At 42.2% G+C, this 12,463-nt stretch overlaps 1 protein-coding gene across 5 annotated transcripts in view; it reads right to left on the bottom strand.

The window, feature by feature from the left end:
* Window positions 1-679: 679 nt before the first annotated feature.
* The window catches only part of ST3GAL5 (ST3 beta-galactoside alpha-2,3-sialyltransferase 5), a 69,141-nt gene continuing 57,357 nt past the window's right edge, over window positions 680-12,463 (bottom strand). For 3 of the 5 annotated variants that reach the window (XM_053586797.1, XM_053586800.1, XM_053586799.1), the window contains exons 4-7: window positions 10,735-11,078; window positions 6,291-6,477; window positions 3,445-3,603; window positions 680-1,158 (exon numbers count right to left, since the gene is read on the bottom strand). In XM_053586797.1, coding sequence (XP_053442772.1) covers window positions 910-1,158; window positions 3,445-3,603; window positions 6,291-6,477; window positions 10,735-11,078 — 939 coding nt within the window. In that variant the 3' untranslated portion in view covers window positions 680-909. Of the gene's footprint in view, window positions 1,159-3,444; window positions 3,604-6,290; window positions 6,478-10,483; window positions 10,681-10,734; window positions 11,079-12,463 lie in introns of those variants that run through there. The other 2 variants (XM_053586801.1, XM_053586802.1) reach the window with 2 other exon arrangements.

Genomic DNA, 12,463 nt, shown 5'->3' on the forward strand with positions numbered 1-12,463 from the left:
TCAAAAACCTTTTTTTTTTTTTTTTTAAATAGGTGATTTTATAACACTGGGAGGATTTTACTTCAGTGTTTCAGAAAACATGATAATTCTTGGAAAGGGTGGATTTCCCCTTGACTCTGGATCATAGAGGTTTTGTCTTAATTTTTATAAGCCACTTTAGACAAAGACATTGGAACATGTTAGGTAAAACTTAAGTGCTTTGGAAGAACAGTAAAAAAATCTCCTGAAATTCAGGAGTTGTCATAATTGCTGGGAAGACTGTGGCTTCTGCAGCTCAGGGTGGCTTCACAGTAATCAGAGGACACAGCGTATCTTCTGTGTCCCACAGATCCAAGACAGCTCCCCTGGTGGATTCTTACAAGTCTCCTTGCAGAGAGCAGACCAACAAGGAAGGACTATGCACTCCTCCGACCTGCCCAGGCCTCAGGGGCTGGTGTTGCCGACCCAGTGTCAGCAGTGTAGCTACCAAGCATGTTATCCTAGAAGTGCCTCCTCCCTCGGTCCACCCAACAGAGCAGCAGGGAACCAGAATCAGGCATTTAGGGCCATCCTCAAAGGAGTGACCTCTCCTCTCCTTCCAATTAATTACCTGGAATTTGATGTGCAGTATACATGGATAGAGTTTTTACAAATTAAATTACTTTCTGAAAATTCAATAAAACATCATTACATACAATTCTCTTTGAGAAGTCTTTCCAATTCAATTCTTAAAATTAACTTACAAAACATTGTGCAAAAAACAAACACTGACCTCAAATAAATAGGAAAAAAAGTAGGAAGAACAAAACCATTTTTGTTTTTAAATTAAAAGTTAAAACACCAGCTGCACTTCAAAGTATTTGCAGGATGAAATGCATCAACAACAGCCCTCGGGGTCAGAGTTGCATTTCCAAGTGAGGTTTTCTGTGTTCAAAATTCCCAATAGATGCCTCCGCTGAGATCTGTCACCACTCCCTTTCTGACCAGCTTTAGGAGGAACTTGGTCTCAGTTGTCACATTATGCATGGTCTGCGAGTTCATGGCGCCCATGCACTGATTGTCAAAGTAATGCAAAGGAGTTCTGTGTTGACTGAGATTATATCCAAAACCCACCAGGCTGACTTCATCACACAGATGTGTGGCTAAGACCACAGCAATGGCACCGATAGTGGGGACGTTCTGAAAAAGAGAAAAGACCAAAATGAAAAAAACAAGTCTTAGCACAACTCACCGCTTTGCAGATACTGTACATGCTATGCAGAGTCATGGAGGATGCACTGGAGGCTGCAATCTCATGCATCTCATAATTGTATATAACCATTTGAAAAGTCTAACTCTTCATGCAGGAATCTAGATTCTAAAACAAGGTCTGTGATGTGAATACTTTTAACATATCCTTAACATACCAAGTTAAATGATGTTCTTTCTAAAATTTCTACCCACTAGCCGGGTGAGGTGGCTTACGCCTGTAATCCTAGCACTCTGGGAGGCCGAAGCAGGTAGACTGCCTGAGCTCACAGGTTCGAGACCAATCTGAGCCAGAGCAAGAACTCATCTCTAAAAATAGCCAGGTATTGTGGCAGGTGCCTGTAGTCCCAGCTACTCGGGAGGCTGAGGCAAGAGAATCGCTTAAACCCAAGAGTTTGAGGTTGTTGTGAGCTGTCACGACATAGCACTTTACTGAGGGCAACAAAGTGAGACTCTGTCTCGAAAATAAAATAAAATAAAATTTCTACCCGCTGGTCCTACATAAGATGTCAAGAATCACAAAACAAGCCCATTTCGTCTCTGGTATGACAAAAGTCTACAAGCAGCCACAGGACCTTCCTCCCCAGGGCATGATTTCTGTAGCCCGTCCCTTCCTGAAAGTGGAAGGTCTCCAGTCTCACCGATGAAGACCACATTCACCCTATCTGCAGCAGCGTCCCACTTAAAGGCACCACTTGCTTTTGGCAAGTAATACTTCCAGGTCATTTTCATGTGTACAGCTACTAAACCAGTTTCTTCTCACCCTGTTTAGACAGGGATGTTTTTGGATTTGAGTTAAGATCTCTGACGTGTATCCTACTGATGTTGACCTAGAATGCCCCATGCATCCTAGATTTTGACTATATCAGCACTCCCTCCTCATGTCTGGCACTCCTGGAATGCACAAGTCTGGCATCGTGCTTCTGGATATCCATCCCAGATATGGGATACGGAGGAACCGAGAAAGCCCATAATTTAGTAGGCCTTTGCTGAAGGCTGCCCTGATCTATTAGTTAATATTCTTTTGTAGGGCAGTGCCTGTGGCTTAGTCGGTAGGGCGCTGGTCCCATAGGTTCAAACCCAGCCCCGGCCAAACTGCAACAACAACAAAAAAATAGCCGGGCGTGTGGTGGGCGCCTGTCATCCCAGCTACTCGGGAGGCTGAGGCAAGAGGATTGCCTAAGCCCAGGAGTTGGAGGTTACTGTGAGCTGTGACGCTAGGGTACCCTACCGAGGGTGATAAAGTGAGACTCTGTCTCTACAAAAACAAAACAAAACAGAATATTCTTTTGTACAGTTTTCATGTGCAAATGCACCTCCTTTTCATTCCCCTTAAATCTGTAGCTTTCATAAATAACTCTCCTTTTCTGTAAAATGGGGTAACAATGGACTCTACAGAGTTCACAGATTTAGGTGGGATTAGGGAACATCCACAGAGCCCCATCATTCAATAAAACCTGCTTCCTGCTCCTTGGTGTGTGGCACCTACCTCTCAAAGCCAACCTCGCTTGTGAGAAAGGAACTCAACAGCCATACTGCATGTTTAGAAATAGAAATCAAGAGAAAGGAATGCAGAGGAAGCATTCCTCCTGCACAGCCACAGGGCTCTAAGGTACTGTTTGTCCTGTCCTCTCCACCAGGCATCCCGCTGACCAGCCTGACGCCCAGCACCAGGGACACTCGAGCCATGTCCCTGGAATGAGTGTGTGGCATCAACTGTTTATAAGGGTCATTTATGGAGAGGACTCAAAAATGATTAAAAACTCCCCCACAGCATATTATCTCTATAATATGCACCCTGAGGTGGGACCTAGGCATTAACTACAAAGCACTATTCTAGAGGGTTGACTTTATTTACCCATAAAGTGATAAAAATCAATTCTCACCTGAGCAGCTCACAGAATTAAAATGTAAGAACTTTTCAGACTACCAAAGTGCCCTTCGGGGTCCTGCAGTTATATGGAGTCCTGGAGTAAGATACCATTAAATATTTAATGGTATCTCAGGGACACAGGTGTTAATGTGTTGACTACACTGAGTCAGAGGAGAAAGCCAATTAAACCATGAGGAAACTGCACTCAAGCTGCAAGTGGCCAACTCACACGGGGTGTCTAATCAATGGCTGGGTTTCTCCACTGGAGATATAACCAAGTGAAATCTGTACACATCTCTCAAACATAGAGGAGCTCAATTATCTTTGAGTAGCAACAAAAATACCTGATCTTGACCCCAGAACCTTGGCTGAGGCTCTGAGTACTGAAGGATGTCAAAGGCGGTCTCTTTGATAATAACTGGATTCAAAATCCTGAAATGCTTGGGCTGTAGAGGGATCTTTTCTGCCACCTGCTTCCAAAAGAAGAATCTCATCCAAAATGGCTAAGGAAAGAAAGCACGCAATCATTTGGGGTATTGAATAAAGTCATTCTTATCATCAGAGAAGGCATTCCCAGCTAATCAGGCCAAGGCCATGAGTGCGATGAGATGCAGCTCCTTCTGTACAGCATTCTGCAGCACAGTCACCAGAATTTATGCAAATTCAGTACCTCAACTCAAAAAGTAACTCTAAAAGATCCAACTTATGAAGGACAAAGAGAAGAACTGTAGAGCCAGCTCTTATTTGTTTGAGGTAGAAATTCCTCAATGGTAAGCTTTTTATTACCTTAAGCCATCATTTTGCCCAGGGAAGACCAAGCAAACAGGTCCAACTTAAGGGTAGTAAGCACCGTAAACACCCTATCCGAAGGCGCCCTCACCCTCATCCTCTCTCCATTTATATCCTAGTCTCGTGAAGTCTCTTGGCAACTGACTGTGAGTCACTTTATATGTGCTTCATCTTCCAACTAGAACTTCTACCCAACGGAAAATCCCAAAGTCCATGATGACCTATTTATAGAATCAAGCTTTGGAGATATAAATCCTCCACCATGGGCTCAATGCCTGTAGCTCAAGTGGCTAAGGCACCAGCCACATACACCAGAGCTTGAGGGTTCGAATCCAGCCCAGGCCTGCCAAACAACAATGACAACTACAATCAAAAAACAGCCAGATGAGGAGGACTCCCCCAGGCAATTGAAGCAGCTTCAAAAATACACTACTGGGACCTGATCAAACTAAAAACTTCTGCACAGCCAAGAACAGAGTAAGTAAAGCAAGCAAACAGCCCTCAGAATGGGAGAAGATATTTGTAGGTTATGTCTCGGACAAAGGTTTAATAACCAGAATCCACAGAGAACTCAAATGTATAAGCAAGAAAAGAACAAGTGATCCCATCGCAGGCTGGGCAAGGGACTCAAAGAGAAACTTCTCTGAAGAAGACAGGCGCACGGCCTACAGATATATGAAAAAATGCTCATCATCTTTAATCATCAGAGAAATGCAAATCAAAACTACTTTGAGATATCATCTAACTCCAGTAAGATTAGCCTATATCACAAAATCCCAAGACCAGAGATGTTGGCGTGGATGTGGAGAAAAGGGAACACTTCTACACCACTGGTGGGAATGCAAATTAATCCTTTCTTTTTGAAAAGATGTTTGGAGAACATTTAGAGATCTAAAAATAGATCTGCCATTCAATCCTATAATTCCTCTACTAGGCATATACCCAGAAGACCAAAAATCATGTCATAACAAAGAAATTTGTACCAGAATGTTTATTTCAGCCCTATTCATGATTGCTAAGTCATGGAAAAAGCCCAAGTGCCCATCAATCCACAAATGGATTAATAAATTGCTGTATATGTACACCATGGAATATTATGCAGCCTTAAAGAAAGAAGGAGACTTTACCTCTTTCCTGTTTACATGGATGGAGCTGGAACATATTCTTCTTAGTAAAGTACCTCAAGAATGGAAGAAAAAGTATCCAATGTACTCAGCCCTACTATGAGCCCTACTAATTTATGGCTTTCACATGAAAGCTATAACCCAGTTATAACCCAAGATTAGGGGGAAGGGAGAAAGAGAGGGGACGGAGGGAGGAGGTAGGTAGAGGAAGGGTGATTGGTGGGATTACACCTGTGGTGCATCTTATAAGGTATATGTGAAACTTAGTAAATGTAGAATGTAAATGTCTTAACACAATAACTAAGAAAATGCCAGGAAGGCTATGTTAACCAGTGTGATGAAAATGTGTCAAACGGTCTATAAAACCAGTGTATGGTGCCCCATGATAGCATTAATGTACACAGCTATGATTTAATAAAAAAAAAAAAAAATATATAGCCAGGCGTTGTGGCAGGTGCCGGGAGTCCCAGCTACTTGGGAGGCCGAGGCAAGAGAATTGCTTAAGCCTAAGAGTTGGAGATTGCTGTGAGCTGTGATACCACAGCACACTACCCAGGGCGACAGCTTGAGGCTCTGTCTCAAAAAAACAAAACAAAACAAAACAACCCTCCCCAAACCCCCCAAATTCTCCACCATGGAACTTATACGAAAAGTCCTATATGTCCTACTAGTTTGTGCACACAGTCCTCGATAGTTGACCTCTGAAATTTGTGTAACAGGTGGGACTATAAAGTAATGTGATTATGGCAAAGACAAATAAAAGGAATATGACTGATGGAGGGCCACCTCCTCCACATTGACCTTGCTAGAATGCTATGAGTTCATTCCAACAAGGGAACCCCTGACTGACCAAAGCACTTTCGAAGAATGTCTTTGAAAATATTCCTTAGCAATTTTATATATATTCTTTTGAATATCCTCAGTAATGGTTTGTGTCATCCAAATAAATTAATTTCTAGAACTAACCAAAAGCCATGCAAGTTCACATCTGGAGAGTAAGGTGGGTGGTCAACCTCAGTAATAGCAATACTGCTGCAATCTTGATTATTCCATTAAGTAACGATCACCATTTTCATGTCTGACTCCGAATCAGGTTCTGACAGCAGTTTGCAGCAAGGAGTTCTGAGGGGTTCTACAAAGACAGTGATTATTATCTGAAAGTCAGCTCAAAGGTATGCACTCCACCTTGTGTGTTTAAAATAAAAGTCTGTAATTACAACTAGAGAATTCTTCACTTTTTAGAAGGTACATTTGATAGAAGAATTTCTGGTACTTACCAGGGTTTCATTTTTTAACATTGCTTGAAGCCAGTCGAAATCAGCACTCTTAAATAATACAGCAACAAACAAGTCATTGGAATAATATTCAAGGTCAGACAGTGGTGCACCCTCTGGGTAGGTCATCCTTATAGTAGTTTTATTTCCAACATCCTCTGAATATCCCTCAACAGGTGCATGATTTAACCTATTTAAACAAAATGGACAAATCTACATTAGGCAAGCCATCAATTTATATCACTGACATTCAGTGTCAAGTCTTCCACATTTTCTTAGGACAAAGAAAAAAGATACGATTGGGGGTAGACTGTCCCTCCCAGCAGCCTCATCCCCTTCACAGTTGTTTTTTCCAGCTGTTTGAGGAATGCAGTCTTCGGTTCATGACTGAACATGCCTATCTAATCCCTGAATGTCAAGCAATTTCATCTGTCCTGATATTTTTAGCCAGTCCAAACAGATTACATTTTGGGTTTTCTCTGGGTGCCAGTAAAGTCTCCTTGAAAATTTCCCATTGTGCTTACTTGTCAGAATTTCAGAATGTCATCAGAAAGAAAAACCTAGGACCCAGAGTGAGACAGATAAAAACCACAGTTCTATGGAGTGGGGGACCACGGAGGGCACTGGGCCCCAGGTGTGCTACCTTATCTGAAAGCAAGGACTCGGGTACTCACAACTATTAGGTCAATGAAGGCTTTGCCAGGGTGCTTGTCTTGGGGGATTCTAGTAATTCTTCCAGAAGCAATTCACTCAGTTATACAGCTCAAAAACGTCTGTTCAGATCTTCACCTGTATTATCACACCTCATCTAACCTAACCTTTCTTTTCTATTCTACCTCCAATGCTTCTTCTAGATCTTAAACATCTAGTCCCTGGATTATTAAAAGATATTACCAGACATGACAAGTAAACGTTAAGGCATGATTCTAGACCAAAGTTTTTCTTCTTCTTTCCATGTTCTCTTTTTTAAGATGAAGGACATTATTGGGACCACTGGGTAAATTTGAATAAGGTCTGTAGATAAGGTCTGTATTATATTATACTTTTTAATACAATTTATTAACTGTATTGTGTTAATTTCCCAGTTCTAAATACTACTGGGGGAGGGTTATATAATAGAATGTATTTGTTCTTAGGAAATACACACTGAAGTATTTAGGGGTAAAGTGGCCTGATATCTACAATTAACTCTTTTTTTTTTTTTTTTGAGACAGAGTCTCACTCTGTTGCCCTGGGTAGAATGTCGTGGCATCATAGCTCACAGCAAACTCAAACTCTTGGGCTCAAGAGATCCTCTTGCTTCAGTCTCCTGAATAGCTGGGACTACAGGTGCCTGCCATAATGCCTGACTATTTTTTTCTGTTTTTAATAGAGACAGGGTCTCCCTCTTGCTCAGGCTGGTCTCAAACTCCCGAGCTCAGGCAATCCACCTCTGGGCCTCCCAGTATGTTAGGATTATAGGTGTGAACAACCAAGCCTGGCCCACAACTAACTCCTAAAAGGTTCAGAAAAGAATAATACAGTAATAAACATAAGGAGAAAATTATAAAGCAAATGAGATAAAGTGTTATCAATCAGGAAACCTGGGAGGAGGGTAGAGGGGAGTTATTTGTACTATTCTTACAACTTTTCTGTTAAGTTTGGAATTGTTTTAAACTTAAAAGTTACGGAAAAATAAAAAAGCTTTTTAACTAATCTTTCCTTCCCTAACCAGGATCCACGCCACCTTCCCTGTCCCTGTGACAGTGGCTTCCCAGCACCTGTGCACGAGGCTCACACTCCCAGTTAGGCACCCACCATCTCTGGACTTATAGCCACCTTGTCAGCCCTTCCGGCTCTCACAGGGCCCTCGTCCTCCTGCTCAGTGGGGCTCCTCACCCCGGTTTCCCACTTGCCTCCCCTCTGCAGTGCCAGCTCAGAGACGCGCTCCTCTTCCGCCCATGTCTGGTGGCTGGTGCTCCGTCTCATCTCTCCTCTCCCCTGTCCCAGTCACGCACCCTCTAATGGGTCTGGGCACTGGCTCTGCCACGCTCAGTGCTGCCTGCACACAGGAGATCATTTATTTGCTTGCAAGGGGCCAGAGATGAGTTTCTGGAAGCCTCCAGCCCCTGATTTGGAGTGCTAGGACCTGGCCTGGAGCCTGCAGCATCTGGTGGTGCCCTGGTGCCTTCATCTGTAATCCTGCCTGACTGGGAAAGCCGCGCCCCCTGGGTTACCTTGAGAAATGAGAACATCTAAGCATGTGACACAGCCCGGGCACACAAAAGCACCCAGTGACAGTGGCTGTTTTACCCCCATCCCAACCTTCACGATCCTCTCACAGGCCACAAGACAGACCATTCCTGCTGTCTTGTGGCCTGTGGTACCCCTTTTGCCTTCACACTCAGTTCTTATCTCTTTCTTCTACTGTTTGTCCCTTTGAAAAGCCTGGCTCTTACCTAAAAATACCTTGTACCACCTTTGCTCTCCTCCTGAGCCCCCACCTTCCTACACACTCTCCAGAAATAGGTGCAAACACGTATTGAGCCTCGACTACAATCTTGACACTGTTCTAAGTATTTTACATGTTAACTCATTTTGCCCCATGGGGATGCACTATTACTGCCTCCATTTTACAGATGGAGAAACCAAGGTACAGTTAGGAAACTTGTCCAAATCACAGCTCCTGGGCACAAAGGTATTATGTGAACACACCATCACTTTAGGCCTCAAAATGTCCAAAATGAATCTTGTCATCCTTCTTTACGAACCAGAGGTTTTTCTCCACTCCTTTATTTTTTCCCTAAATAGCAATAGGGTCTTGCTGTGTTGCCCTGGTCTTGAACTCCTGGGCTTAAGTGATCCTCCCACCTTGGCTGCCAAAAGTGCTAGGATTACAGCTGTGAGCCACTGTGCCCAGCCTCTGCACTCCTCCATTTCTGACAGTGGTCAATACTTTATAGATTAGAAATCTATAAAGACACCCAGATTAGAAATCTTGGTGTCTCCTGACGTAAGTTAAGAAACTGTCAGTTAAGTCGTGTCAATTGCTCTTCCAATACGCCTCTCAGATTCAATTTCTAGTCACTATTTCACTTCCTGTGTCCACACCAGGCCCACATGCTTCATGTCCTGATAACCTCTAACCCAGGCCCCCACTCCTATTCTCTCCTGCCTCCAATCAAACCCACTACCACTCTTGAACAAATTTCATTAAGAGCCTGCTCTCATAATGCTCCCAGCTCTACACATCCTTAAGATTAATTAAAGACCAATTAAGATAATTGGTTTGACATAATATGTCAAGGGCCTGAAAAATATCCAAACATTTTGATGCCACAAATTATACTTAAAGGAACTTCTCCAAGGAAATGATAAAAGATGTACAAAAGGACATATGTATAAAAATATGCAAACCATTTTCACAACAACAAATAAAAATGGAAACATTCTTTTTTTTGAGACAAAGTCTCATGTTGCCCTCGGTAGAGTGCCGTGGCGTCACACAGCTCACAGCAACCTTCAACTCCTGGGCTTAGGTGATTCTCTTGCCTCAGCCTCCCAAGTAGCTGGGACTACAGGCGCCCGCCACAACGCCCGGCTATTTTTTGATGCAGTTTGGCTGGAGCCGAGTTTCAACCCACCACCCTCAGTATATGGAGCCAGCGCCCTACCCACTGAGACACAGGCGCTGCCCGGAAACATTCTAAATGTCTACAAGAGAATGACTAAATAACTTACAAATGCTTTCCATACCAAGGAATATTAAGCGTTTACTAAGTTGGTTTTTTAAGAATATTTAATGATCTCAGAGTGTATTCATGATATTAAGTTAAAAAAGCAAAATACCTTATAAAAATGTAAATGCATTTGTAAGTATGTGTATAGAGCAAACGCAGATGACACAGCAAATTCATAGTGGTTATCTGTACTGAAAATGAGTGGTCATGTTCTTCCTTACATTTTTCCAATTTTCAATACCGAACATATTTTACTTTTTACAATCAGAAAAACACATTTTTAAATGGCTAAACCAAAAAGAATCTAGAATGCTTGTTTACTGCCCATCATGGTGAATTCAGCCTCTTCTGTGTGTTTCTGTGTCCCAGGGGCCTGGCCTCCCACAGCCCATCACTCCCAGCCCCTGCCCCAGAAGCCAGGGCTCCCTCCGACTCAGGTCTCCTACTGTGTCCTCTACCCATCTTTCCAAATCTCACCTCCTCTTAAAAGGTTCTGCCACTTAGCGCTGTCCACAGCATGCTCCTCAAAGTTAAGGTCAGTGTGGCACATCTGGGGACATCCAATCATTTTGTGTTTTTGTTTCAACTTCTCTAACAGTAAGTTCCTTGAGGGAGGGAAGGAACCTTGAAGGGCATCCTGTCTTCTTCCCTCAGGTCAGGGAGCTGCACTGACCAAGGGTAGTGAACTTAGCTCTAGAGGAGAAAGGATGGTTTTAAAAGCAATGTACCTTATCACAACATCGAACCGGTTCAGGGCATAGCCCAGTTCTAGTCCGTGTAGTATCCCACCACTGCCAATAACCACACAACGCTGACAGCTCTTGGCTTTCAAGTGTTCTGGAAAGTCACGTTCGGGCAACAGTTCCAAAAGGGACTGAACTTCACTGGAGAACTTCCGGAATCCAAAAGGAGGATTATACTTGTCCTTGGCTTCACTTGCCTTGTGGGCCTTCTGCACAAAAGGCTGTAAGTCCGGGCTATACCTGTGCTCAAACAACCGTGCCATTGATGTTTTCGCAAACTTGGGCCGACAGTCCTTTTGCAAAACTTGTTGAGCATATTTCTGAGCTCTCTGGAATGAAATCACATCAACCTGAGTTTTAAAAACTCTCCAGCATTAAAAATATACTCTTAAAGATGACATTTTGTCTTACAATGTCTGACATAGCTGCCTCATTGAGTACTATTTTTAACACAGAACATTTGCTCGTTAGGGTTAATTTAGGCTCAGAAACTTGAAGAAACAAACTAGGAAGATCACACGACAGAGAGATAAACTCAAGGAGGGTAGTTATTTCATTGCACAAGTAAAGCAGGGGGACTCCCACCTCCTGCCCCTGGCCCAACATTGTTCAAATAAATCTGGGGTAAAAAAATGTACTCTGAAGTATTTATGATTTCATGATTCATCAAATTCTGACACATGCTACAGCATGGAAGAACTCTGAAGACACCATGCTAAGTGACATTAACCAGTCACAAAAAAGACAAATACTGTATGACTTTATTTATAAAAGGTATCTAAAGGGGTCGAATTAAAAAAAAAAAACAGGAAGTAGAATGGTAGTCACCAGCAGCTAAGGCAAAGGGAAAGAGGGAGTTGGTTTTTTTTTTTTTTTTTTTTTTTACGTTTCATGAAATAATTGTAATTTCTTTACTGTTTCACATATGTACTTGTTCAAATGTGCTTCAAACACTTTAACAGTGGGGTGTAAATCTAACACAGAACATCTCTTAAGGCTATTGATCATATCTTTAAAAAAAGTTTTTTAGAGAATTTTAATAGAAATTTAAATTATCAACCAATTTAAGGACCCATACCCTGTCAACCTCTGCCATCTTACTGGTCCCCACTTAAAAATGAAAAACAATAAAATGGTACAGGACCAATCCCCCTGGCACATGGCCCTAACACAAGAGAGATTCCATCATCATCATTAGAAATCATTCCTTATTGAGAATTAATTCATTTTCATTTTTGTGTTTGCTCTTTACTAAAGTATGCTTAAAGTAACAATGAATCATAACATTAACCCATTTTTACTCATCGTTAACCTTTTTGAATTTTTTTTGCATGACATTTCGACAAGCTCTCAGGATGCCAGTATCTGCAGCAGTGACTAACTCTATCAATCATGTGATAAAATGTACCCCCAGGAGGCAGACATGTGAAAAATCAGATCTCAGGGATGACCTTGAACAGAATATAAATAACTACAACATCACTAGCATTACAATAATGGAATGTGAGACATAAATAGGTTGAGATCATCCCCAATTCCTCAACTTTCATTAACCTACTCTTTTGTACTTTTTTACCCTTTCAGTGTTGTTCTTAACTAACAATGATATTTAGCATTTGTTGAGGGCCTACCACGTACCTGGCACTATCAGTCACTTCATATGCCCCATCCCATTTAAAATCCCCCTGATGATTTGGACAAATAAACATTTTAT

The sequence above is a fragment of the Nycticebus coucang genome, chromosome 4 (genome assembly GCF_027406575.1).
Source record: "Nycticebus coucang isolate mNycCou1 chromosome 4, mNycCou1.pri, whole genome shotgun sequence".
NCBI classification, from domain to species: Eukaryota; Metazoa; Chordata; class Mammalia; order Primates; family Lorisidae; genus Nycticebus; species Nycticebus coucang.